This window comes from Lagopus muta, chromosome 22 (genome assembly GCF_023343835.1).
Source record: "Lagopus muta isolate bLagMut1 chromosome 22, bLagMut1 primary, whole genome shotgun sequence".
NCBI classification, from domain to species: Eukaryota; Metazoa; Chordata; class Aves; order Galliformes; family Phasianidae; genus Lagopus; species Lagopus muta.
In genome coordinates, this window is record NC_064454.1 from 225,718 (window position 1) to 251,025 (window position 25,308).

General features: G+C 51.9%; 2 protein-coding genes across 17 annotated transcripts; both read right to left on the minus strand.

Moving 5' to 3' along the window:
- Positions 1–48: 48 nt before the first annotated feature.
- SLC37A2 (solute carrier family 37 member 2) lies at positions 49–9,433 on the minus strand. 11 transcript variants are annotated; one of them, XM_048968313.1, is made up of 20 exons: positions 7,228–8,800; positions 5,641–5,722; positions 5,444–5,531; positions 5,068–5,146; positions 4,847–4,982; positions 4,601–4,677; positions 4,364–4,530; positions 4,011–4,048; positions 3,643–3,762; positions 3,472–3,562; positions 3,325–3,387; positions 2,891–2,976; positions 2,266–2,314; positions 1,867–1,940; positions 1,497–1,575; positions 1,301–1,398; positions 1,114–1,178; positions 984–1,032; positions 474–501; positions 51–244 (listed from the first exon to the last, which is right to left on the minus strand). In XM_048968313.1, the coding sequence occupies exons 1-18, from the start codon at positions 7,284–7,286 to the stop codon at positions 990–992; spliced, it is 1,494 nt and encodes a 497-aa protein (XP_048824270.1). In that variant the 5' UTR covers positions 7,287–8,800; the 3' UTR covers positions 51–244; positions 474–501; positions 984–989. The 11 variants fall into 11 exon arrangements, 10 of the variants coding, with proteins under 10 accessions (XP_048824265.1, XP_048824266.1, XP_048824270.1 ...); XM_048968308.1 differs by having other exon boundaries at positions 49–244; positions 984–1,178; positions 7,228–8,801; XM_048968317.1 differs by lacking the exon at positions 984–1,032.
- CCDC15 (coiled-coil domain containing 15) lies at positions 9,190–25,305 on the minus strand. Of its 6 annotated transcripts, none has more exons than XM_048968323.1 (11): positions 25,245–25,305; positions 23,935–24,122; positions 21,782–21,931; positions 20,810–20,989; positions 20,122–20,238; positions 16,578–16,736; positions 14,681–14,800; positions 12,754–12,857; positions 10,504–10,683; positions 10,288–10,355; positions 9,190–9,526 (listed from the first exon to the last, which is right to left on the minus strand). In XM_048968323.1, exons 1-11 carry the CDS (start codon positions 25,252–25,254, stop codon positions 9,414–9,416), a joined length of 1,389 nt encoding a protein of 462 aa, XP_048824280.1. In that variant the 5' UTR covers positions 25,255–25,305; the 3' UTR covers positions 9,190–9,413. The 6 variants fall into 6 exon arrangements, with proteins under 6 accessions (XP_048824280.1, XP_048824275.1, XP_048824278.1 ...); XM_048968318.1 differs by having other exon boundaries at positions 10,288–10,436; XM_048968321.1 differs by lacking the exon at positions 25,245–25,305 and adding an exon at positions 24,317–24,379 and having other exon boundaries at positions 10,288–10,436.
- Positions 25,306–25,308: the final 3 nt, after the last annotated feature.

The following is a 25,308-nucleotide window of genomic DNA, read 5'->3' on the forward strand; positions in this document are numbered from 1 at the left end:
CCCGGACAGACGTGGGCAGCGCAGGCTTTGCACCTTTTTATTAATAAAACAGCCGATGGCGCAGAACTGGCCCCAACACTGTCCGCTGCTCCTGGCCGCCTCCTCCTCCCACCGAGACAAAATGGTGGCGGGACAGGCCCGGGGCTGGCGCGGTGGCACGGTGACATGGCGGCACGGCGGCCGCGTGCCTTCACCCTTCGGCAGCGCGGGACGGCTGGCGAGGGCGCGTCAGAACCGCTTGAACCTGCGGGGACAGAGCGAGGGCTGAGCCGCGAGAACGGAGGGAGGGAAAAGCAGCTCCCGGGCTCCGGCCGCGGGGAGAGGAAAGTGCGAGGGGAAGATCCGCCACCGCCGCACCTCCAGGCAGAGCGGGAGCGGCCCGAAGCCCCGCAGCGTTCCCCAGAGGCGCCGCCCGCAGCGCGGTGCAGACAGCACAGAAGCGGCAGTGGGGCCGCAGCTCCGGCCGCACTTACCGCCAGGAGGACCGACGCTGCTCCTCACCTGCGGGCACAAGATGGAGGAGCTCGTGTTGGGCTGCACAGCACGGCTCACCGTGGCGTTTGGCCGGTGCTGATTTGGAAATGATTTAGGTGCACCCTCCCCACAGCAATCTGGCCGTGAGCTGATTAGCAGCGTCATCTACTCATTAGCACAGGTGGGCAGCCTCTAAATTTGGCTGTGTGGAGTTAATCAGTACTGTGCGTCCCAAGGCATTGGAGATGGGGATGTGCTGAGTGCCTGCCTGCAGCACGCCCTCTCGCTGGGGTTGGGTCCTTTGGCTTGGCCATGGAATTATTTGCAATCATAGAATCACAGAATGGTTTGCGTTGGAAGGGACCTTTAAAGACCGCCTGGTCCAACTCCCCAGCGAGCAGGGACACCTCCAGCTGGAGTGTGGCTGCCAGTGACACGCCAAGCACTGGGGCTGATCAGTGTTTGCATTCAGTGCTGGTGCTGAAGCGGGTGCAGCCGGAGGTACTCACACCGAGCTACTTCCCATCCAGCACTGACTCTGTGAGCTGCACACTAGAGCTACAAGACACAAGGATGGTGCTCAGCACTGCGATCCCTCGGCCATGTCCCACAAACATCCCCATGCCACGCTGGACATACCCTCTCTTCCTCGCCATGCAGCCATAGCATGCGCGCACCTCTTTGACCACCACACGAGCAAGGAGCTGCAAGAGGAAAGGTGGGAGCTTTGTCATTGCTGGGAGATGCGTTTTGGGGGTTTTCCTGGGGAATGCTGTGTTTGTGGGGCTGAACCTTCAGGCTGTGGAACCTCCATGGAGAGACCTACCAGGCAAGCCAAGACGTCAGCTGCTATCAGCATGTAGAATACATTATTCCAGCCGGTGGGGGAGATAAGCCCTGCCAGGAGAGGCCCCAGAGCAGCACCTGCAGGGAACACAAGAGGTGTTAGGATATGGGAATAGGGGAGCAAGGCATTCCAGCCCCACAGCACCAGAACATCCAGCAGCCCCGGCCGTACAGACCTATGGATCCCGTGCCGTCGATGATGGCTGTGACGGTGGAGAGAGCTCTTGCGTTTCCTTTGAGGGACTCATGGGTTCCCTGTGGGAAGAGAGAAGAGAGGAGGAAGAACAGCCTAAGCACCACACATGCTGGCAATTTCCATGTGTCAGATGGGAAGACTGAGCGTATGCAGGGATGTGGCATTCTTGTGACTCGTGACCAAATTCTCCCACTAGGTACAGGCTTAGGGGAGATGCAAGGGAACAGAAAGAGGAGTCACACAGCTGGGAACTGAGGAAGCAGTAGGAAGAAAGCACAGTGTGACCATCCTGCTTTTCTGGACAGGAGTGGGAACACAGCTAAAAATGCACACAGCCCCGTGACTCTCACCAAATCTGCTGACACTGCCGTGGTGATGAGTGCATAGGGGCCGTTCACCAGCGCACCGCAGACGATCAGCATTACTGCAAGGAAAAAGACGGCCTGGGGTCAGCCCAGAGCCAGGATGTGGTGGAGAGGCAGAAGCTGAATGCTCCCAGGAGCTGCGGGATGTGGGAGCATCATCCCAGTGAGTCCTGCTCTGTGTGCATCGCATTCAACAGCTCATGTTTTCCCCAGCCAAGCCCACTGGTTTGGTAATGAAAAAAACATCCAGGGTCTCCTTCCCAAAATAAAGCCAGGAGGGTGCCCTAAGCCCCAGCTTGAGGGGAGAAATGCAGTCAGGAGAGTGAGTGGAACTTCTTGCACTGCCCACCAGTGTTGGAATCACTGCACCCAGTTGCTCCCTACCTATAGATGTGCCAATGCCATTCTGTCCAATGTAGTTGTACAGGAACAGCTGGAAGACAGACAAAGCACAAACCCATCCTCAGTATCCCACTTTCCTTGGAAATTTCACAGCATCATTACCCTAGGTGCAGGATGGGGGCCCCTTGGGGACCCAAATCATCACTGCATTGAGCTTGAAGCCCCTTTCAAGTGGGCTGGGAAGTGGTGAGCACAGGCTTGGCCTTGTGTCCCAACAGACTGAATGCCAGACAGACAGGTTGTAGCAATTTATGGCACAGCATTGCTCGCCAGGCACCGATTTGCCCCAGCAGTGCTGTTGTGGCTGTTGGATGTGGCCATGGTGCACGTGGTTCCAGAAGGGCTTCAGAAGGGCTGTGGGAAGAAGGCTCACAGCTGCAAGTCAGCATGGATTGGGTTACAGCTAATGAGCTGTGTTTCATGGTGGCAAAGCCAGGTGAGCTACACGCAGGTGCTTGGGCTCTCAGCTTTCAGGGTGCAAAGCAAAGGGATGAAAGCTGGACTGGCTCAGTGAGACCCCAAGGTTTCACCGCAGTATTGCCCAGGCTTTAAAACAGAGTGGGATGGAGAACAAAGATCCCTTTGGTGTCTTTTTTTTTTTTTTTACCATGGGAGCAGCCACCACCAGCATCACGCAGCACGTAGTGGCCCGGCCACCAGTGTAGTCAGAAATGAGGCCAGCAAAGATCCCGCCTGCAATAAAGGAATCACATCAGTCCCAAGGGCAAAGCAGTGCCACGCTGGGTTAGCCCCAAATTAAGTGGTTCACTGCACTGGGATGCTCTTTTGTCCCATCTTCTGAGCGAGATGCCCCCAAAGTTAAATATCTTAAAGACTGAACATCCAAGTTCAGTATGTTTGCATCAGAGAAGGGCTGTCATTTATCCGTGAGCTGGCTGCCTGCGCATGGTTTCTCTGCACCCACGGACAACTCTCCACTCCAAAAGATATTTTCTCTAAGGGAAAGGTGAGCCTGGGTGAGAGAGACCCCGGATTGACCCTAATGATTGATCCAAGCCTGCACCCAGGCGCACCACAAACCTAAAATACCGCCAACATCAAAGAGGGTGGACAGGTCTCCAGCTTCCTTGGCACCAAAGTGAGCTGCAGGAAGAGGAGCGGGGTGAGAAGCCAGGTGAGGAGGGGCTGAATCTACCCTGCTCTGCTCTGCCATCTCCAAAAGCTCACCAACATTCACGATGTAAAGTGGCAGCCAGTAGAGGAAGGTGTAGCTCACCAGCTTGGCAAAGAGTAGGCAAAGGGAGAACTCCACTACACCCTGTGAGGAGAGAAGACGGCATCAGGAGCACATTTTTCCACTAATTTTATTGCCAGGGCCGTATGGAGGAAGGGACTCACGGGGATCCAGAGTGCCCCGAGGAAGCTGATGGCTTCAAGCTCCTCAGCCAGCTTTTTGGAGTCAGTGCTGCTGCAGTCCTCAGAGGTCACCCCTTCGGGATCCTTCTCATCTGATGCATCCTAAAAGCAAGTAGATGTGGGGCTGAACCTTAAGGTTTGCTGAAATGATAAAGTTTGCTGCTGGGATGGTAGGACTTGGGTTGAGAACTGGCCCATAGGATGCCTGCACCAATGCAGTAAGCATCCCAACAGCCAGGCATCATTCAGATTTCTGACAGCACCGAGGCATTTACAAGCTAGTTGATCCCTGGCACTGTGTGGCTGCAGGCTCCCCATGCACCCACCCCAGGCACAGCGATGGAACTCACGTGTTGCTGGGGGGGGCTGCAGCCAACGTCCTCAGGACCTGTGGGAGGAAAAGGCACCCCTGAGAGCACTGCCTTGCAGGGGCCACGTCCCTGGCAGTGAAACATCCCCACAAAAACCCACAAGACCTCCCAAAATGTTTCTGAGCAAAGTTAACTACAAGAAGACAATGCATCAGGGAGGCCAGGGTGTGATCCCAAAGGATGCTGAGCATTCCTGTGGTGCTCGGTCTGCTCCCGGCACCGAGGACACATCCCTGCTTGCCTCCAAAATGAAATTGCTTTTAGGGGTCATCAAAACCACTTGGAAATAAGCAAAGAGAAAATCTATGCCGGGTATTCGCATCACCACTCACGCTCCACAAGGAAGAAGAAGCAGATAATGCCTATGACAGCGATGATTATGCCGGGCACGATGAAGGACAAGCCCCAGTCAGAGGACACCCAGACGCCCGCAATGAGAGAGCCCAGGATATTGCCCACAGAGGTGTGTGAGTTCCAGATGCCCATGATCAGACCCCTCCTGTGGGGCAAGACAGTGGGATGAGCATCGGCTGTGAGCAGGAGGCACGGGGACAGGGACGCGCACTCACTTCCCCTTCCCAAACCAGTTCCCGACGCATGCCACGACTGCGGGCCAGCCGGTCGTCTGTGCCAGCCCATTGCACACCTGGCAGGGAGAGAGCAAACACCCAAACGTGGGTATTTTTCCCAGCAGGAGGAAGCAGAGCGACATCCCAGAGCGTGATCTGGGAGCACCTGCCAAACTGGGCGGGCGGTATCGGCGCCCACACTGAGCGGGGAGGAAACGCCAAAACTGAGATGAGGTCAGGCCACACCTGCACAACAATGAAGTACCACAGGACGTGGATGTTCCAGAAGTAGCCAAAGCCAAAGAGTGCTGTGAAGATCCCACTCAGCACCATGCCCACTGACAGGTAGTACCGCAGCGGCAGCCGCTCCCCGAAAATGCCACTGTGGAGAGAGCATGGGAAACTGAGCAGTGGTGCCAAACGGGGAGCGGGGGCTGAGGTGGGGAACATGAGCACAGCCCCTGTACCTGATGAACATCCCGATGGCATACGCCACAAGGAAGGCATTGTCCAGAGCACCAAAAAGCTCGTTGTAGTTGTCCTGATCTGGAGAATAGAAAGCATTAGGGCTGCGGCTGCATCCCCATCCCCATCCCCACCTCACAGATCCTCCCAGGTCGGGCTGTAGGGCTGGGAGCTGGGAGCCAGACCACCCTGTCCTGATTTCAGCGTTCACTGTCCTTTGGTCTGGGGCACAGGGCACAATCCTGCACCACTTAATCACCTCCAGCCTAATGAGTGCTGGTCCCCTCCCTGCCCAGCTTAACCCATTAATGACTGAAACTGCCTTCAGGCACAGAGCTGAGATTTGGGTGCGTTTGGGGTGCTGGGTACCAGCCTTACCGAAGGGCGCCCAGCTGCACCACGTGGTGCTGTTGGAGTCGTTGTGGGGGTTGGTGCCCAGTGCCGAACAGTTGAGGTGCAGCTGGCTCTGGAAGGGTGCACAGAGCAAATGGGATGAGTGCAGTCCAGGGAGGTCCTCAGGGATCCTCCCAGGATACAGGAGATGGGATGTGGGTACGGGGTGCCATGTCGCTCACCTTGACGATGCTGATGGGTTTTCGGGAGAGGTGGTAGCTGGTGTAGGAGAGGAAGGTCAGCACTAGCGTCAGTCCACGGTAGCTGCAGGACAGGGGAGTCAGGGATAGGGGAAAAAACCCAGTTACCACCTCAAAAAATTCCATTCTTCAGTATAAGATCAGGAGGATGAGAGTCAGCAGGACATAGGATGGATCCTTGCAGGAAGTGGTTGCAATATTTGTAGGCATACTACTCTTAGCCTGTGATGGAGAGCTGAGCACCTTCCTTTGAAAAGCATGGAAAAGGGGAAAAGTGGGGCCATTTTCTCTCAGTTCTCCCCCTGAATATTCCTGGTTCCTATGAGGATGGTGGAGGACTTTCTACTAGGTGGATCAGCTCCAGATAGTCATTTCCCCAGGCAGTGCAGTGCCCTGAGGTTGGGGTTGTAATTGGGATAAAAGATAAGAGTGGGATTATTGCTAACGGAGTGATTGGCTGGGCTGGGGCTTCTCTGGCCTTGCAGCCCCACGTCACGCGGGGCCACGGGTGGAAGCGTGGTGGAGTCACAGCACTGCCAGCACTCAGCACTCATTTCCGAGCTGGGAAATGGAAAGGGAGGGCGGCTGCACGCTTTGTTCCCTCCTGTTTGCTCCAATTAAATGTGGGAAACTGGGAAAAATGGGGAGAGGTGTCTCCAGAGGATGCTGCTCTGAGCAGAGCTGAAGAACAGCACCTGGAAGATCCCAACCCAAAGAGTGGGACTCTGCATCCTGATAAAAAAAAAAACGAAACCAAATGCAACAAAAACAATGGAAAGCCATTTTACAAGACCTTAAGTCAGCACATTTTCACTTCTTCCCACAGCATGGTGTCAGAACACCCAGGGGCCCCACACAGCCAAGGCACAGTTCTGTTTTGGGGGTGGGGGTGGCTGGGGCCCTAACGTGGTGTAGAAATCACTGTTTCCCACTCCGAATAAATAATTTTATAATGAAATCACTGCTGAGCACTGCAGGGCATTGTGAGTTAGAAAGAGGAACAGAAACGTCCCGTGTGAGTCCCGAGCCCAAGGGACAAACTGGGGGGTGGAAAAGACGGCAGCAGAGCAGGGCAAGCAGAGCGGAAGCAGGCGGCAACCGGGCTGTTCGGCCGCGGCTGCAGAGCGATCTGCTCCATTAACCCGGCGCAGACTCGGCACCTCATCCCGCAGGACAGGACAGACGGGATGCCTGCAGAAGCGTCCAACCCAGGCTCTGCGTGTCCCGAGGGGGAACCCAGTATCCCTAACTGCTCCCAGGGGCGCGCTCAGGGGCTCCCCCAGCACCACGCATCCTCTGCCTGGAGCAGCCCTGCGAGGCTGAGCCTCGGGGCACCCGGCAGCATTTTCCCAGCGCCCAAGAGCCGCACCGGCCCCTCTGCCCACCACTGCCCGAGGCCGGGGAGGCACGCAGCCCATACGGACGACACGGCAGGAGCGAGGTGCGAGGGCGGCAGCTCCATCCTGCCACGTGCCGCATCCCCGTCCGCCGCATCCCCGTGAAGCGGAGCGCAGCGCTCCCCACGTCCCCCCGCTGCCCATCCCGCGTCCCCGCCGGGTCCTCCCTCACCGGCTGTCCCGGGGCACGGCGCGCAGCAGGCGGATGCCGGGAGCGAGCGCTGCCCTCATGGCGAGCGGCGGGCCGCGCCCCGCTCCCGCTCCCGGCCCTTTACTGCCCCGGGGCCGCCGCTCCCCGCCCGGCACCGCCCAGGGACCGCCCCGAGCCCCGCACTGCCCGCCCCAGCGGGGGGGATGGGGAGAAAAAAAAGCTAAACAGGTGATGGAAGAAGTGAGAAACGAAAAAAAGAAGGAAAAGAAAAAGGGGGAAGAAAGAGAAGAAAGGAGGGGTGGAAAAAAAAAAATAAAAGAAAAAACAAAACAGAAGCGTGGGGAAAAAAGGGGGAAAGAAAAAAAAAAGTACGCACACACACAAATGTAAATAAGGAAAATGGAAAGAAAACAAAATAAAGGGAAAACAAACAAAAATAATGAAAAAAGAGGAAATGATGAAGTAAAGAAAAAGAGCAAAAGGGAATTACAGGAAAAGGAAAAAAAGTGGAAAATAAAACAGGGGAAAAAAAGAAAAAATGGAAAAAAAAAAACCAGAAAAATAGAGGAACAAAAAGATGAAAAAGAAAGATGAGAACACAAAAGATAAGGAAGTAGGGAAAAAAATGGGAAAAAAAAGACAAAATAACGAAATCAGAAAAAATTTAGAAGGGAAAAAAAGTGGAAAGAAAACAAACAAAAACAGGAGGACGAAGAGAAACTAAGGAGGAACAAATCGGGGCACAGCTCACGGCTGCCCAGGAGCGCCGGCATCCCCACGGCCGCGGCTCTCAGGTCCCCCTGCGCCCCATCCCCCGGCAGCACACGGAAGGGCTGCGGGATCGGCTGCCCCAGGCCAACCTGCTGCACAGCCTCGGACGAACCGAAGTCGATTGACGTGGATTTTGACACTGCCACTACACAGAACTGTCAGTGATGGGGCGTGAGCAGGGCTCAGCATCACCCAAAGGAACAGATGGTGACAGCGGTTTGACCGTGGCTCTATTTGACCACCATCCCTTTAAGCTCAGCGTCGATGCAGCCTACAGCCCACGGGATGGACAGGAATCGGGTCCTCTGCCTCCCTGGAGCCCCAGGGCACAAGCAAGGCGACGCAGACACCCCAGCCCTGATCCTCGTGGGTTGGCCGAGGTGGGCGACCCTCGAGGGCCATCTTCAGTGTCTTCCCATGACGCAAATCCCAGTTAATGAGTAGTGCTGGCACCATGGTGCTGAGCCACCTCCGGCCACGGTTCGGGGTCAGCGGCAGCAGCAGTGGGGCTGCATGCTTGGGCGCCTGCCCTTCCTGCCTGGGTTAATAGCAGAGAGGAGGCTTGGTCATCACGGCATCCCAGCAGGATGCAAGAAAATGAAGCTTTGATGGGGAGCTGGCGGCATGGAGTTTCAGTTCAGAGATACTCAGGGCCCCAGCAAAGCAAGAGGAGCAGCCCTGTGGGTGCCACACAGCAGCCTTCTGCTCAGAACAAGTTTGTCCCAGCATCCCAAGAGCTGTGCCAAGAGATGAAACAGACCTTTCCCATAGCAAAGCCCCTTCTTCACAGAGGAAACCGCTGGCCCTAGGAGCGTGGGTTGGGTGTTGCCCTGTAATTAGAGAGGTGCTCATTTGGAAGAAAGCAGCAAGCAATAGGCCTTGCTCTGAGTCAGGGGCCAGGGTGCACGATATGGAACTGAACAGAAAAGAGAGGGACGGGGTCTGGGCTCAGAGGGCTTCTCCATCCAAAGCAGCTGCAGCATGCACCCCATTCCCAGACCAGCCGGGTGCCCAGGCTCCCACCTCCACAAAGCGAGCAGGGCGGGTGAAGGGCAGGCAGCAGACAAACCTCCAGCAGCTGGGCACACACCCGCAGCAAAAGCCTCTGCAAGCAACTGCTGGCGCAGGGCTTCAGCGATGCATGAGACAACATGACATTCAACCCCAGGCACCTTTCTGCTCATTTCTCACCGCAAATGAGACCAAAGAGCATCATCTGTGCTGCAGTTTATTCTGCAGTTGAACATGAAATCCAAGTGCTCGACTCTAACCAAGGGCACAGAGCAATCTGCTCCTCCACACCTGCCCTTGTCCTGTGCAATAGCCAACTGCACCTAGTCCAAGATGTGCAAACCTGAGCACAAACTGCATCGAAACGCATCGGCACGGTGCAGCTCCGGCCCTGAGACACTGCAGCAAGGCCACCGCTGCCCTCCTCACAGCTTTGCAGGGCAGGTGCAGAGAGCAGCAAGGTGGCAGAGGGGCAGCTTCTGCCTTCCATCCACCAGGTCACAGGATGAGATGACAGACTGCAGTGCTTGGCTGTAGGCTGGGAGGGAAAGGGAGCAGCAGTGTTACAAGATGAGCATTTCACTGATTAAAAGCTTCAGGCTTCTCATGCAAGAAAAACACTTTTTTTGTTTGCTATTGAAAAAAAAAAAAAAAAAAAAAACATCAAGATGCCTGTAGTTTCCCACACTCTTTTTACAACCTACAGGCTATACAGCCACCTGTAGGATCCTCCTTACAGAGCACTATTGTCAGCCAGAGGTTTCTATAAGGCTTCCATTTCTACAGCTTGGAAAGCCACCTAGCGGATGACTCCCAATTACTCAGCCAGGTGTTTGGCCGAGATCAGAGCACTCTCACATGAAGAAGATTTCCATCGCTTTCTTACAAGCAATCTCCCAAGAGCAGATTTGGCATTTAAGCAGAGCACTACAAAAGCCACTGGGTTCCCATGTCCTTAACCAGTTTGTTTGTTCTCCCCGTCAACATTACAGCAGTTAATTAACGCTCTGCCACAGCGGTTGGCATATTGCTGATGATGCCATGGAGCTCACTGAAGAGACAGAGGAAGAAGGGACTGGTAAGGAGCAGCCAGGCACCCGGCTCCTCCCCACGCACCATGCCTGAGCTGCCCCAGTCTTGCATCAGGCAAGCCAGCAGCTGGTGCACATCTGTGCAGTTAAGGTGTACCTGAAGCACAGAATGAATGACATCTGGCCTGTTTGATTTCTCTCGGTACGGTCAGACCCACACCCTCAGCAGGGTCTGTGCCATCTCCTCTTGAGATGCAGGAGTTCCTACCTTTGTGGTTTTTGTAGAAGATGCAGTTGTTGGCACAGGTATCAGGGTGGGACTCCCAGAAGTCAGAGCTGCAGGAGCACAGGGGAGGCAAGTTGATGTTGTACAGTTTCATCTTCTCCTTCACCTCGGCTCTTAAAGCTTCGACATACCTGCAAGGCACAAAGCAGTCACTTAGGCTCAGCACAAGGAGCAGAGGCCCAGCCGTTGCCAGCTCACCTTGTGTACTCCTTATTTCGCTCCTCTTTTTGCTTGACCTTGTTTAGCCTCCTCTCCTCCAGTTCAAGCTGGGCCAGAACTTTGCAGACACCATCCCCCAGGAAAGGTTTTTGCTGCTTAGCCACCTCCTGCATCCTCTGCTCCTCCACCTGGCGCTGGCTCTCCTTCTTGCTCTTGATCCTGCAGGCACAGAGAGCTTTCACTGACCTCCTCAGACAGGGAAGAAGATTCCCAACATGACCTCCACACCAAGACAGGTGCTGGACCATGAATACCCACAGTGACACACACTCCTGTTCTTCAAAAGCCAACTGCAGTGCTCTTAAAAAGCCTCCCGAGATGCTCTTCCACCCTTTAGAAACTAAGAATGGTGCCTGAAGTCCTTTATACCCACCCAGAGAGCAGCAGGTCCTGGGGACAATTGCTCAGCCTTCCCACGTTTGATTTCCTCGAGCTGGGCAGTTTGGACTCTGCTTTAAGCAGTCCTTGCAAGAAGTCAATGACAAGGAAAATAAGGCTGCAGAAGCACAACAGAAAAACTCCAAGGATCCCATACCACCTCTGAATGGGCTCCAAGAAGTTAATTTTTCCTTTTTTAACTAAACCTTTCCCCATTGCCTCACTCTCCCTTGCACCTACATGGCACCACAACCCCTTTCACGGAATCTGGATTGTGTAACTCAAAAATTGCAAAGCACATTCCCTTGAAAGTGGCAATTACAAAGCACAAAGACTTTAAACCAAAGCATGTGCCATTTTATTCCCGCTGATGAGTCCCAAATGTTATCACATATTACACCCTGATCTCTGCCAAAAGGCATTCAGAATATCAAAGCTAGGGAGAAGCCAGGGGAAGGAAGCATAATCGAATGGGACATTTAGATGTTACTCTATTTGTTGGGTCAAATACGAATGCTCGGAATGAAAGCACTGAAACCAAACTTCTCTTGTCAAGTTATAAACTCTTTTTTATGAAGTGGTAATAGTGCCTTAACTATACTGCCATAAATCTTCCACTATACAAACCAAGGCCAAGGCCAGCTTAGCATTACACAAAGAAATTGCAAAAACAGCTTTTTTTTTTTTTTTTTTTGCTGAGCAGCTTGCAGGCCCAGCAGAGCCCCTGCAACTACGAAAAGAAAAGGGGAAAAAAAAAGATCCATCAGTAACTATGAAGTCCCTTGCATTTCACCAGCACTTGCAGGGCAAAAAGTGCCTCCAAATCTCTGAGCAACAATTTAAGTTTCAGGAATGTGGCTGGAGAAACATTTCTTTGCAATTTCTGTCCAAAAAATGACCACCAAAAAAATACCAAGACCTCACACTCCAGGACGCTGCACTGCAGCAGGCTGGAGTCACTTAAGGGCTGGAGCATTTCTGCTGCCTGCTGGTCATCCCCTCAGATTGATTGGAACTGGCTGCAGGTGGCAGCTGGGCTACACTCCTTTTTTGAAACTGTGCTTAAATTGAATGGAATGGCCAAATCTTGCCCTCACAGCCTGGTCCCACAGAACCAGAGTCAGAGCACAAGGAGATCAGGGAGACGTGTTATTTTATGCCAGAGCAAGTCAAAGACAAAAATATGGAGCATCTTTCTTCTTTTAGTGCGAATTTGCAGAGCTTCTCCTTAAGGACTCCCCTAACGGGAAAAAGGTGACCCAGTCACCAAAACACAGGGAGACTTCCACGTAGATAATGAGTTTTTCATTCTGGGAACAAATGCTAAAATAAGTTTTTATTATGCCTTACAAATGTTTATAGCTGTTGGGGTGAAGGGTCTGATATAAAAATCCAGAGAAGACTGGCTTAAGAACAATGCCAATCTCACCCCAATGTTTCTGACAGTGGCAGCAGCACGAGGGCTGGGTGTTGGTGTCCCAGGGAACTGTGCTGCGGCGAAACGCGTCTCTCCAAGCCTGACACCTCAGCTCCCAGCTCCCCCCAGAGCTGCACGGGGACTCACAAACTCAACAGAGAACTGTTGGGTGCCTCCAAAGGACTCAGCACAGCCTGTGGGTCTCTGTTCCTGTTTCAGGTGAATGAAACCCACCCGAGTTAATGGTTTGTGCACCAACACAGGAAGGGCTTCTCTCAGCTGACTTCCTGATTCATCTTTAAAAGTTCATAAAGAGGCAAAGGAGTCAGAAGAGGTGCTATCATGGGGTGTTGGAGTCTCCACAAAGCCTCCATGCCCTGCAGGGTGGGCTGCAAGGGGCACATGACAGGGTGCTGCTCACCACATGCACTCACCCAGCAATCCTCCTCTGCCGCTCCTTTTGCCTCTGCTGCTCTTTCACTTGCTCTCGCTCGGCACTCATGAAGAGACGCCTGCACCGCAGGTACTCGATCCGACGCTGCAGGAATGAAGGTGCAGCGTTGAGAAAGATGCCTTGGAGCAGACTCAATATTAGGTAGTACAGACACTCAAGATTGACTTCTGGAGTTTGAGATCACCAAGATGGAATCCTCACTCTTTCTCCAAAGGATCCTCAGAAGTCTCTTAACAGCCAAGGACTGAAGAAAGAGATGGAGAGATGAGGAAAGGAGAACCAAAGCATCATGGAGCTCTGGAGAGCTTTGTACCAGTGCTCTCTGACTGATCCTCCCACGGATAAGGAATCTCTCATCTGAACTCTTGCTTTCCTCCTGGAAAAAGTCCTATTTCCCACCTAATCCCACTAAAGGAGTGTGGTATAAACAACAGTGCACAACCCCAAGCTGAACTCACCACATGCAGAACTGCAAACATTCAGTATTTGGGCTTCAGCTTAAACCCACAGCTGCAGCAAGGGGGAGGAAAGCCGCTGGCTAAAGCTTACAGGCAAAGCGCTCCCACCTGAAGGGGAAGCAGTCAGCATGCAGCATGCCTGAGCCCCACGATTCCAGCAAGCTCAAGGCACAGGCTTCCTCATCAATACCAGGAGCTTTGGGCTGAGGGTGTTCACCCTGTTCTCTGCAGAGCCTTGCACAGCTGGATGTAAAGGCACAGGAGAGATTGGCAGGCTGAAAGGACAGAAAGCTGGATGGAAAAAAACCACATGGAAGATCCTGCTGCAAAACCAGTTATCTCAGAATGAATCAGAGCCAAGAAGATACAAAGCAAGGGGCAGAAGGAACCAAAGGGGGGAAGGAACAGTCTGACAAACCCCAGCTGCTGTCACGACTTCTAGAAACCACAACTGAATTTCTGGATCAGCTTGTTAGAAAATGCACATAAAGAACAAAAACACAATTTGTTCAAAGTCCTTTTGAGTTTTAAGCTGTAGACTACAAATAAGTTGGGGAAAAAAAAAAAAAAAATGTTCAAGTCAGAAGGAAGCAGGAAAAAATAAGCCATTTTCTTAAGGGATCCAAGAGAAGCAACCTCTTCACCTCTCCTGCATTAACATGAGCCAAAGTGTTGGCCACACATTGGTCCTGGTGATTAAATCAGACCCTCAGCACGCTACAGAAAGAGGCCAGATCCCATGAGCAGCACACAGCAAACCCCAATAAGCTTCAGCCACTCCTGAATTGAGTTAAGCAGCACTGCTCTGCTCAAGCAAAGGGCCAGCCAAGAGGAAGGAAACTCCCTGCCTTGTGCTGACCAAGCGGAGCAGCTCACACGGAGCACAGCCAAGCTCCTGCAAGCATCAGGGCTGCAGCCTGAAAGCCACCATCCCTCCTGCTGTGTGCTGATATGCAGGGAACCTTTTATACTCCCAGCCTCATACACAAACAAGATTAACTGGGGCTTTGTTCCATTTTTTTCTTTTCTTTTCACTGAGCATTTTTGGCAGCTCCTCCCTCTCTCTCCATGCAACTGCAGAGAACAAATCACAGCACCTCACAACCTGTATTTCGCAAGGTTGAAGGAACCAAACCTTTTTTCCTAAAGCATTTTTAAGCATTTTTGCATCATTCAGATCCCAGATACTGTGGGAATAGCAACTAGTGTTGGCACATAGGGTCACAACAGACTTAAAAAAAAAAAAAAAAAGAAAAAAAAAGAAAAAAAAAAAAGGAAGTTGGTGGGTTTGCTCAAGAAACCATCAGCACTGACAAACTCAGCAGATGCTTCGTGCACCACTGCTGCTCCAGAGGCTTCTTCTCTGAGCCAGCAGCATCACCTAGCTCCCGTGCATTTTACTCCTGAAACAGACACAAAACAATGAGCACTTAGCTGCAGCAGACAAACCTGCTTCTTGCTTTCCTCTTGGTCTATGCCAGCCCACAGGACAAGGGGAGCTCGACAACCAAGCGTCGTTCTCTGCAGAGACTCAGGTGAGCTCAAATCCTTCGCTGATCCATCAGAGAACTGAAAGATAACAGGAGAGCAGCATCAACCTTCCTCTTTCCTCCAGAAAGTCCTCCAGGCTGGAGGTGGGTCCTCTCTGCGTAATCCCCAGAGTAACACTGGGGACATTAGCTGCACACAGGATCACTTCAGAAGGACAGCATCCCACATGAGGGACCCACACAGAGCAGGGAAGTAGTGAGGATGAAGGAGCAGCAGAGATGGAGCACCTGAATGCCATTCCCTGTTCCCTTCCACCACTCAGGAGGAGGAGGGTGGATGGGAAGGCAAGTAATTTTAGTTTGCTTTTAGCTCTCACTACTTTAATCTGTTATCAATAGGCAATAAATTACATTCATCTCCTTACATCAAATCTGTTTTTCCCCATGAAGACTTATCAGTGAGTGATCTCTGGGGCCCTGGGCAGCCTGGTCTGGTATTAAATGGGGAGTTTGGTGGCCCTGCATGTGGCAGGGGGGGTTGGAGGTTCACAATCCTTGAGGTCCCTTCCAAACCTGGCCATTCTGTGATTCTATCCTCATCTCAACCCACGAGCTGTTTTTTCCATCATATTTTCTCACCCTGCTCTGTTGAAGAGTGGGAATGACCGAGCAGAGGGATGGAGCTCAGCTGCTTATCAGTGCCACACCACTCCAGTGGGTTGGCTTCTCCCCATCACCAGAGAGAAGACATGTTCTGCATCTCCATGTGGGAGCATGCAGAACAAAGCTTTGACAAAACTCTTCTAGAGGTACCCTTAGACTTTTCTGTTTCAGTCCAAATAAGGATTCATAAAACCCTCTCACCTGTTGAACTTTCATTGTGAACTTCATGAAGTGCAAGAAAACAATAGCAACACAGGGAAAAGTGCAGAGGACAACAGACAGCATCTCCCCAAACCCTCTGCCTTCTTCACTCCACTCAAGGTATTTGTCAAGTCAGTATTTCAGCTGGACCAGCCACCAAACAAGAGGCACATACTGCTTCAGCCATATTGTATTTGCTAACTATTCCAAGTAATCCAAAGGGCAAAACATTTCCATACCTCAGATGCTTAATAAAGCTGCCTGAAAACAGAAAACCCATCGATAAATACATTAGTTCCCTTCTTGGGAGCATGCACATTAATGGTGCTCCTAAGGATGAGCGATCTCGGCTCATTCCTCTAAAATCTTCTGTTTTTTCCCCTTTTAACAGAGGATTCTGGCCAGTTTGATGCATGCACAGCTCTCCCATCCCACCACTGCCTCCAGCAGGGCAGAAGGACACGGGACAGCTGCGGTCCTGCTGCCCCAGCCTGGAGCTTGATTAAGCACCCAGTGCAATTGCACAGTGAGTCTCAGATTTCTGCTGAGCATGAGACAACTGGCATGATGAGGCAGGCGCACATGAAACCATTTTGGAAGCCGCAGCGCTCAGATCAAAGCCATGAGAGCACAACGTCAAAACGATACGGCTGTTCTAAGAGCAGGAACAGAGCTCTCATTACACTTACCTACTAACAGGCTCCAAGCACTTAAAAACGGTGCTCTTGTGCCTACAGATCAAGATACAAGTTCCTGTGCACCTTCTTGCAGAGCCCTTGTGCGGTGCACGCCACAGAGCCTTCTCCAAGCCACCGATCTCACCTTGCTTTCACACTCTTTGGTCTTTGTTGACCAGAGGTGACAGCAGGCACAAGCTTGCCAGGTGTGAAGGTGCAAATGGAACTACAACAGCAGCCTCATTGCCCTTGCCTGAACGTAACCCCCAAAGACTTGCACTTCTTAAGTTCAACTGGCCCAGACTCATGTCTCACTTTTCTAAATTCCACTTTGATGTAAAAATCATCATCTTGCTCAGCCTGATGTGGAGCTGTCATCTGGTCTTTCAGTTCAGCTGGAAGATCATGATGTCCTGCTAGAATAAGCTCCTCGTTCTCATATTCAGTGGACACCGGGGCACACAGCACTGATTCCTGGAGGAGAGAGGAGGAAACATGAGGTTCAAATGTGACTGCTTTAGGTGCAGAATGCAAAAGCAATGTCCTCGAGTAAGGGTTAGACATACTTTTAACCTCAGGGCACCTGCTCTGAGAAGCTAGTTGAGATCTGGCAGGCAGCAATGCAATGTATTCAAACATCACCGCAGGGCTTAAGAGCCAGAAAATCTAGCAGGGTGGCTCCTGACTACATTCTCACCAACTGCAGAAACAGGGACAGAAGTGTGTGGGGTGATGGAAAGAAAACACCTTTACACCTTTCTAGGCAACACTTCCTGACTGCAAGGATGTGAGGTGAGCAGGATTGCTTGAGCGACGCTCATTCTGTGCTCGTTCAGATGGTAAGTGGGCAGGCTCCTGAAAGGGTATTAAAATATTTTGAGAGGCAGCAGATTGTTTCCTACAAACTAAAAATCAAAATGCCAGAAGCAAGCTCTGAGCCAGATTTTTTTTTTTTCCTTGCTATCCCTTCAGCAGGATAGAAACAGGGACAGGAAGGGAAGAGCAGAAGTGCTTGCAGAGTGAATCAACAGGAGGAATGTGGGTCAAGCCAGGAATTGCCCAGGATGGTTGTGCTGCTGCAATACATGGGGCATGGAGGGCAGCCTGGAGCCAGAAGGAAATGAAACTGCAGAGAAAAAAAACAAACGTTTGGGGAACAATCAGCTGGGGAAAAGAATTCGGGTGCTATCATGCTGGAGACCTACAAACACTAAAGACAAAGCAACGAAAGGCATGGTGAGCAGGATCACCCAGAACACAGGACCAGTAATTTCCATGCTATTGCAATCTAGATATCTGCCTGGGAAAGACATGCAGCAGGAAACAGACCAGCAAGATCTCTGAAAAATGTCTGACCTGAAAAGAAATCCCTGGGACAGACCAGCAGTGGTTTCAGGAAATAGACTTCTTGTTTAACAGTCACAGGGAATGCAAGTCTTTATTGGGAAGAAGGAAAAACAAAAGCAAAATGTGGAAAACGGGACTGAAAAAGCAGATGATCCAGTAAGCAATGCTAACTGAACAAGTATAAGCTACTCTGCCCGAGTGGAGAGCCACGATGCACAGCGAGACAAACCTGGCTCAGCTCCAAGCTCTTTTGGTGCCCATGATCAATGCGAGCACAGAGGAAATGGAGCATGGGTCAGATTACAAAAAGAATCACGTAGGAGACAACAAAAGCACACAGGGACATAAAACAAGTGCCACAAAGGCCAAGGCTGTAAGTAAAACAAGAGACATCAAGGTAACAAGAAATCAGGCTTTCAGTAGAGAAGGGACAAGGAGAGGGACAGCTATCAGAGGACACCAGGCACACCACCATCTTATGCTTGTGTGCATCAGCCTTCAGCCAAAGCAGCATTCTGAGCTAGTAACAGCAGCAAGGAAAATCCGGGACTAAACCTGGAAGGAGAAAAGTCAGAATATTCCTAGAAATTGAAACTGCTTTTGTAAGTGTGTAGGACCTGCCCCAGGCTACCTCCAGGACTGGCAGACAAGCTGGTAGCAGCCCCCTCAGACACAAGAGGAGAGCTAGATCCTGAGGAATGGGCACACGTCTCAGTTTTAGCACAGCTTTTGACATGGCCTAATTCAGCACTTTGGGAAGGAAACATCTATTAGGTAAAACCATTAAAAGGACTTGCAGTAGTGATGACAAACACTATCAAGACTCGGTCACACCGGGTTTGCTGAGAAAGGAAAGGACTAAGTGGGCACTGCTCAATAATTTCATTACCAGCCAGGGTGATATCAGCTTGATGGCATTCACAGACCCCATAACCACGTGAAGTTGTAGAAGTGTCAGAACAGTTTAAATGCTTGCATCCAAATGAAAGAGACTGGATGGAGAAGGCAGCACAAGGAAGTTCAATCAGGACAAACAAAAAGGAAGAGCAACAGTTCATCAAGCTGTTAACTGCAACAGCCTTTACCCCCGAAAAGGAGGGAATAAGCTGCTGTCTTAATTATGACCATGGAAACCAGGGGTGTATGCAGGAAGAAAGATTCACATTAACAAAAGACCTCTTTTCTTTTCTATCTTGGAATAATACAAGAAAGCAGTGCAATGAATTAACATATTCACTCTGGACTAAAGTTGCCTACAAAAGCTAAGAGTGCCTTCTTGTCAGAGGTTTTAAGGAAGCACAGATCAGCCTTTTTCTGCAGCTCAGGTAAGGGTGCATGTGGTGACCCGCAGCCTCTCCCAGACTCGTTCCTCACTGCTGTGGACAACCCGTGTGACTCGCACACCACCCATCCCACAGCCGCTGTCTGCTCCAAGGGCCTGCGTTGCACAGGCTGTGTTACTCATGTCAGGATGCAGCACCAACAGCTAAGTAATGTTCTCTCTCCATCTTGCTGAGCATCGAGGACTTGAGTAGAAGCTACATGTGGTGCTTGAAATAAATACAAGTTCCTTGAGCCATAATTACAGCGTTTCTGCAATTCTTGTTCACAAAGCTAACTTTCTCAAACAGACACCCAATAGTACGGAGCAGGAAGAGTCAGACCAGCCCTTACATAAAAGGCATTTTCTAGATAACAGCTAGCCAAAATGCACTTCACCTTTGATGAACCCGAAAAGAGAAGGGAATGAAGAAGTGCAAGACGGGCAGGAAGCTGGCTCCAGTGGAGGCAATGAGACAAAACAGCAGGCTGGGCTGCTGCTAGCATTCTCCAGAACTTGCAGATGGGCAAAGTACATCAGTTAAAAAAAGGACTTGGCATACAAAGCAGGACACAGTTATGCCAGTAGCTGTGGCATAAAGCTGATCTTGAGCAATCAGAACAGGATGAAATTCAACAGCACAAAAGGTCAGGCACTTGGGACTAATCTTGTTATGCGGCTCCTATGTTCTTAGTGCTCTGAGAAAAGGAGATGCATGCCAACAACTGTCTGCCTGAAGCCAGCCCTGAATGAGGAAGGTCCTCCAGGTCTCTGTCACCTTCACAAAACAGACTGCTGCAGTAAGAGCAGTTGAAGTTTGCTGAAGGGCACACAAGGGGTGGGCCGATCACCGCATTCCTCCCAGATCCCCAGATTACAGTCTAAGCCTTTAAAATATTATTTAAATTAAATTCTGACCTCCTAGTTTATCTTTCATTAATCTTGCAAACAGAGGTGTTTCCACCCACTGTCCTGCTGCCTTCTCTGAAAGGTGGCTGCAAGAACAGAAACATCCACGCAACAGAGCCCTCGGGCCCTGCTCGTCCCTGGGCAGGTACGTCACCACCAGGGTCACAAAGCCACAGATTTTGCTGAAGAAACTCCCCGAGTGACTCTTCGGGTTCGCAGTTCGCACCAGCCCTGCCCACGGCCTTGCAGGTAACTCACTCCCTGCCCAGCTGCCCCACTCACATCTTGCCTCTGGCCATGTGTCCACGTGCCGCCGGGGAGCTCTGGGGCCTCCATGCCTTTGGGCACCGTCCGACAGGATGCCAGCCTGCGCCGGACTTGTCTCATGGCTCTGCTGAGCTGTCGTGAGGAGGACAGAAGGATGGACACAAGTCAGCAGATGTCCTCCAGGAGTGCTGCACCAAGGAGTTCATTTACATGAAGGAGGCATCCCAATGGGCCCTGCTCAACACCAGCTCCTCAATAAACACATTATAATGTGCCAAACGCACCATAACCACTACTGAAAACACGACAGTCCTTACAACACATTCGCAAGATTTCAGGGTCCCACACAGTCCATCTGCAGAACACACGCTCAGTGAGGTAGCACCATCTAGTGCCTCCTCTCTAACATGGCATCCCAGCACAGCAATAGGTCACAGCTGAGGATTTGCAGCAGGTTTTAACAAAAATTCACTGTATCTGCAAGCAGCGGGGCAAGTACAAGTGTCCTACGGAGCAGTACACCAACATTTGTTAAAAACAAGCATAAGCCAATGCTTTGTTCAGCATAAAATATATAAACATACTAGGCAAGTGTTGTAAGAGGGTAGAAAACAAAACGTCGCCCATTTTCCATCTTAACCCTAAAGCACTCAGCACAATGGAACAGGGGTGGAAAGGATGAGGGTGGATGGGCCCCACGCACCTGGGCAGCTTGCTGCTGGAAGGGCTCACTGGGCACTCCGTGCTCCTCCTGCTGTGCCAGGGCAGCAGGGCTGCAGATGGCGGGCAGGGGGCGGCTCCGGAACACACACGTGTTCTTCTGGGGGGTCTGCTGCAGCACCGAGCCCAAGCACTGCACGGCGAGGTTGATCTCCTTCTCTGTCTGCCAGGGTAAAAAGCCATGTGCAAATCTCCAGTCATCATCTCCCACCTGGCTGGCATGTGCTTCCGCAGAAGCTCATGCTAAGCTTACAGGATCGCACCCTCCTGCGGTTAAAACCAGGACTCTAAAGAACCACAAGCAAACACCAGCAGCTTGGCAGCTCTCTGCTCTGAGTGGTTCTGGCAGTAACCTGAGGACGTTCCCACTCGACCGTGCCTTCTCATCGCTGGAAGCAGCCCAAACACCCTCAGGATGTCCAGAATTGTTGGTATTTCAGGACTTCCCTTTCTCACTGTACAGTGAGTTTCTGGCAACCATCACTGGAGTTTAAGAGGAGGAAGGATTAAATAATACATTCAAAGGATCATCTAAAACAAGCTCTTGGAGGGAAATGAGAGTATGTCATGGAATTGCTGCTTGGGAATTGCTATGTGAAGAGACTAGCAGAAACATGCTGCTTTCCCCTGACACAACCAGGAGACACCTGCACCATTCACAACTCAGCCTGGCTATTTTTTAACACTCGAGATCTGAGGGGTCAGCAGGACTTTGTTCTCTAGATATTGCCCCAGAGAGCCAGCGACCTTTCCATTGAAACAGAAGGCTCAGTGCACCTCCAGCATCAGAGCAAGCCAAGGTGTTGGGCTGCCTTACTTGTGGGTTTGCCCCTTGCAGCAGTGGTGCTGGAGCCACAAGTTTCCTCTTACTGATACCCTAACTTGGGGTTGATAATGTTTTTTCACCAGTTTAGAGGGACGCTGCTTTGGACGGCAGAGAGAAGGAGCTGCTCACCGCCTCACAAGACCTCTGCAGCTGCTGCTTTCTTCTCATCTTGAGCTGCTGGTTCACCCGGCGCTTCACCTCTCCCTGGAAGTGCCTCAGCCTCATCGCCTTCCTCCTCTGCTGCTCCTTCAGCTCCTCCTCAACCTGAAATGCCGAAGCCTGGAAGAGATGAAAGCAGATTTCACGTGGTTTTGCAACACTGCAGCCCACATCCCTGCTTCCCCTCCAAAGACCTGCAGCAACAGGCCAGATAAGCAGCACCCAGTGAGCTTCATAATAATATTTTATTTCAAGTGTGCAAAGTCCCAGCTTGGACAACGTATACTGGATTGCTACTGGCTAGAATCAAATCTAACTAGCCAGGTGCTGTTACAGAGCACACACGCTTCCTCCTTTGACCCCATGCACAGAAAGGAAAAATAAGAGCATAGCCTGATGCAGTGACTCCTGATCACCGTTCCACAAACGGATGCTCAAATATTCGAAGCCAAAGAACAGGGCTGGCCCAGGTCACATTAATGCTCTGTGCATTTCTCACTGAGTGTCTTGCAAGAGCAGTGCTGGACGCATATCAAACACTGCAGACCACAGCACAGGCAGAGCTACTGCTCTGACAGTGATTTTACCATCCAAAGTGAAAGATTAAAAGGAATGACCTAGAAATTAGGTTTTCATAGTTCCCAGTTGAAGCCACAACAGAAAATCCTGCTAACACTACCAAGGCTTAAAGAAAACCAGCTCCATTTCCTGGCTGCCAGATAAGTCACTGGGCAAAACCCTGGAAAAGGGATCTGCAGGGGCAGATTGTCACCAGCTGCAGAGTAATTCAGTTTTAATTATTTAGATGCTCAGCTTTATACTGCTTTACATCAAACACAGCTTTGAGGAAGAGATCGAAGGGCAATAAGTGGAGCCACTGTAAGCAGCTGACAGACAGGGCTGTGGGGTTGGTATGGGTTACATCCTACCACCCACCACATACTTTTACAGCCTCAAATCGCAGGGATGGCTGCACCCCACACCTCAGTGCCAGGAAAACGAATGGCAGCAGGACCCCATTGGCACAACCACAGCATGAAGGCAGGCAGAACTCCACAGTACTAGCAGCACTGAAGATGCCATTTCCAACTCGCCATGCTCCCTGCTGGCAATCTCATTAGCAATGCTGATTGAAGGCATTCATTTAATTTTTTAATACGACCCACTGCTGTACGCAGGTGTATTAAACAAGCTTCAATAACCTCACACAACTCTGCCCACACCTGAAGGCACAAGGGCAAAGGGGAGGCAAGAGCACAGCTGGCGTGTGGCAAACATGCAGAAGGTGCTCTGATGCACTGCAAAGGCTCAGCCCCCAACAACGACCAGCAGCTCTCAGTTGGCTTCAAAACCTGAGCCCCAGGAAAGCTCCAGCTCATCTCAAAGTTTGGCAGTGGAAGTTGCATGAATACAGAGACAATTCATTTCCATATATTATCTCAACCTTTCAGAATTTAAATTACAATATGGAAATAAATCATTGCAGAAGCACAGGAGCTTCTGTAACATTTTGACATTAATTAAAGGGGACTGAACTCATCATCCTATACTTAATGCACTTTTAGTCCTCTTACAATAACCCACAAAGCAGAAATCCCTGAGATAAGCACCAGAGAAGATTTTCTTCAGTATTTCTAATGGATGTACGTCAGAGGGGTGCTCAAAACCCTACAGCATTTCTTTATTTTAAATCAGTAACTTGGAATAAAACCTCTGCTCACAAACATCCTTTAGGCACAAACAGAGAGGTGGCAAACAATACAAAGAGAACTGGTAGGGGGCAAAATGCCAGTAATTGTTAGCTTTGTTACCTATGGTAGAGGTCAGCTGCCAATAGCAAGCTAGAAACAGAGATCCAGCTAAAGTTACAGTGGGTGGTGTAAAAAATCAAGTAATCAACAGCAGCTCTCTATAGAATCAGCAAGGGCCTTCATCTGATCGCTTCTGAAATCAACGTTTCTCATAAAAAATGCAGTGAGCAAATTCAGTGCATGTGGGGGGGGGGCTACACGGGCACCTGGGCCTCTCGGGACCCCATCAGAGAAAATAATTCGTGCTCCCAGCTGCCTGCAGCCCCAGGTGGAGCTCGCGCCACCCCCGCGGCGGGGCCCGGCAGCACTCACGAAGGCACGGCTCTGCTCGCGGGGGCCGCTCTCCACCCAGGCGCCCACCGGGGCCACCCGCAGGCTCCTCTCGCCCAGCAGCGCCCGTCCCGTCCGCGGTGGTCTCGCCGGACGTCCCAAGGCCCCCCGTGGCGCCGGCGGCCGCGGTCCGGAGGATGGCGGCATTCCGGCACGGCTCCGGGCCGCTCCTGAGGAGAAACGGGGGGTGAGCGCGGACCCGCGGCCTACACCGCTATCCCCCGCCCCCGTGCGACCCCTCACTGCTCAGAGACCCCACCGCACCCACAGCCCATCCCCCCTCGCCACCCCGCACAGCCCCACTCGCCCCGCCTGAGCCGTAGACCCCCTTCGAACTCCTGCCCCCCAGAGCCCCACAGCGGACCGCACCAACCGCCGCTTCCGCCTCAGCGTTTCGTTTGAATCCTGGCGCCACTTCCGCCCGCGGCCCCGCCCATTTTCCCGCCCGTTTTCCCGCCCATTTCCCCCACGTGCCGCCCTCCCTCACCGTCCCCGGTTCGCGTCCCGCCGCGGGCGGAAAGGGGTGGGGGGTGGAGGGGGAGAGGGTGGTGTGGAGGGTGTGCGTGCCCTGGGAGCCCCCGGGACATCGCTCTGAAACATCCCTGAGCATCCCTAAAGCGTCCCCGGAGCATTCTAGAGACAGTCCAGAGCACGACCCCAAAGAGTCCTCACAGGGCATCATCCCCACAATTCCTGGAGCATCCTGCAGTCGCCCTCGAGAGCATCTCCCCTCAGGCATCCCAAAAGCATCCCAAAAACACCCTCCAGGTCATCCCTCTGAAACATCCTCCGAGGCAACCCACAAACAGCCTTCAGAGCGTCTCCCTGAAACATCCCACAGAGCATCCCAAAAACGCAATCTGAACCCTGAAAACATCACTTACTGGGGAGCACCACCCCCATAAATCCCACCAGGCACCCCAAAACACCCCCGAAACGTTCCTCCAAGCATCTCTGAAGCACCCCTACAACATCAAACGTCCCCCAGAGCAACCCAGCAGCATTCCCTGGACCATCGCAGAGCATCCCCTCAAAAAGCCCCTCCCAGCACCCCCGGAGCTGCCCCGTAGCATTCCCCAAACCATCTCCCAAAGCATCCCCTGAAAGATCCCCCACAGCATTTCACCTCTGAACGTTCACCAACATCCCCCTAAAATCTCCGAAAATCCTCCCAGATCACCTCCCTATGTTCCTCCAAGCATCCATCAGCGCTCCCCCCCCAAAAAACTCCCCCAAAATCGCTGAGCATCCTCCAAAGTGCCCCCAACGCCCCCCCAAACGCCCCCAAACACCTCTGAGCATCCCCGGATGCGTTCTGAGCCACGCCGGCAGCCCGGGGCAGCGCAGCGCTGCTGC